The sequence below is a fragment of the Sciurus vulgaris genome, assembly GCF_902686455.1.
Source record: "Sciurus vulgaris genome assembly, chromosome: 11".
Taxonomy (NCBI): domain Eukaryota; kingdom Metazoa; phylum Chordata; class Mammalia; order Rodentia; family Sciuridae; genus Sciurus; species Sciurus vulgaris.
Window position 1 is genome coordinate 18166315 of NC_136472.1, and position 1889 is coordinate 18168203.

Here is a 1889-nt window from a genome sequence, read left to right on the forward strand (position 1 = left end):
CTCTATTTATGAACTACATGTGTTTGTGCTACTACACAGGCATGGAAAAGCTAGTGGCAGGAAGAAAACTGAGCTATGAAGTGTCTCAAATGAGTTTGCAAAACTGAATTAATCAACAATATCCTCTCTTATTTTCTGAATTTACAAAGTGAAGTAACTCTTAGACCCCCTATTCTGAAAGTACCTGATGGCCTTCCCTGGGGCCAAAGTGGAAAACCCTTATTGGAGATGTAAGATGCCTGTTTTACTCTCATCATGACATGGTTCAAAGTAAGAAGGTGCTAATGCTAATGATCGTCCCCTGACACTGGAAGGAGAAATGCTATTTTTATCCTTACTTTCAGTAGAAGCCACAAAATCAGCCAGATTAAATGGCTGAAGTTAACATCTCATACGTCACTGAATTTATTCTCAAGGGAATTACAGACCGGCCAGAGCTTCAGGCCCCGAGCTTCGTGGTGTTTTTCGTTATCTATCTGGTCACGGTGCTGGGCAACCTCGGGCTGATTGCCTTGATCAGGATCGACCCTCGACTCCACACCCCCATGTACTATTTCCTCAGCCACTTGGCCTTTGTCGACCTTTGTTACTCCTCTGCGATTACACCGAAGATGATGGTGAATTTTGTTGTGCGACCCAACATTATCTCTTTCCATGCCTGTGCAGCACAGCTGGGCTGTTTTCTCACCTTCATGATCACTGAGTGTTTCCTCCTGGCCTCCATGGCCTACGACCGCTATGTCGCCATCTGTAGCCCCCTGCATTACTCCACGCTGATGTCCAAAAGGGTCTGCATCCAGCTAGTGGCAGTGCCTTATGCCTACAGCTTTCTGGTTGCCCTCTTCCACACCATTATCACCTTCCGTCTGACTTACTGCGGCCCCAATGTAATTAACCATTTCTACTGTGATGACCTCCCACTGCTGGCTCTGTCCTGCTCAGACACACGCATGAAGGAAATTCTGATTTTTGCCTTTGCTGGCTTTGATATGATCTGCTCTTCCTCCATTGTCCTCACCTCCTATCTCTTCATCATTGCCGCCATCCTAAGGATCCGCTCTACCCAGGGGCGTCGCAAGGCCGTCTCCACCTGTGGCTCCCACATGGTGGCCGTTACTATTTTCTATGGCACCCTGATCTTTATGTACCTGCAGCCCAAGTCAAACCACTCCCTGGACACAGACAAGATGGCCTCTGTGTTTTACACCGTGGTGATCCCCATGTTGAACCCCCTGATCTACAGTCTCAGGAACAAAGAGGTGAAAGACGCCTCCAAGAAAGCCTTGGATAAAGGCTGGGAAACCTTAAAAATATTAAAACTAGTAAAATAGTAATGAAGTGTTTTTTTTTTTTTTAAATACAAGAGGGAAGTGAGTCGAACTCTTTCTTGTAATTCTTTCCCAACCAACTGAAAATATGACTGTTCCTTTCACAGTTTTAACATTTTTTACGAGGTCCCAGGCAGACCTTAAAAGGCAGCATGATAAAAAGAGTCCTGTTCAGGCCTTTATTGCTTTGCCAGACCAGTGAAGTCAGGTTCAAATACAAAGAAAGACACTCACATGTGCAAAGACATACGCGTATCCCAAGCAAAGACAGAGACTGGCTTTTGTTAGAGCTTTAGACTCTGGAACGAGATTGCCTGAGTCTGAAAGCTATTGCCTTCATTGACTATGCAAGCAAACCTGAACAACCAGCCTCCACTCTGCGAGACTCTTGTTTCCAATACTGAAAAATAGTAGGAACGAACTCATTGGCTTGTCCTGAGGATTGCAAGGGTCAATATTTACGAAATGCACAGAACTATAACAGTGGCAATAAGTGCTTTGTGTTAGTTATATAAATTTTGCTATATAAAGGTAGAGATTGACTCATTAATTTTTCAGTGT

General features: G+C 44.5%; 1 protein-coding gene across 1 annotated transcript; it reads left to right on the forward strand.

The window, feature by feature from the left end:
- Positions 1-371: 371 nt before the first annotated feature.
- On the forward strand, positions 372-1331 carry LOC306638914 (olfactory receptor 8U3; the record flags this gene model as incomplete). Its single annotated transcript, XM_079102369.1, has 1 exon — positions 372-1331. One exon carries the CDS (start codon positions 372-374, stop codon positions 1329-1331), a length of 960 nt encoding a protein of 319 aa, XP_078958495.1.
- Positions 1332-1889: the final 558 nt, after the last annotated feature.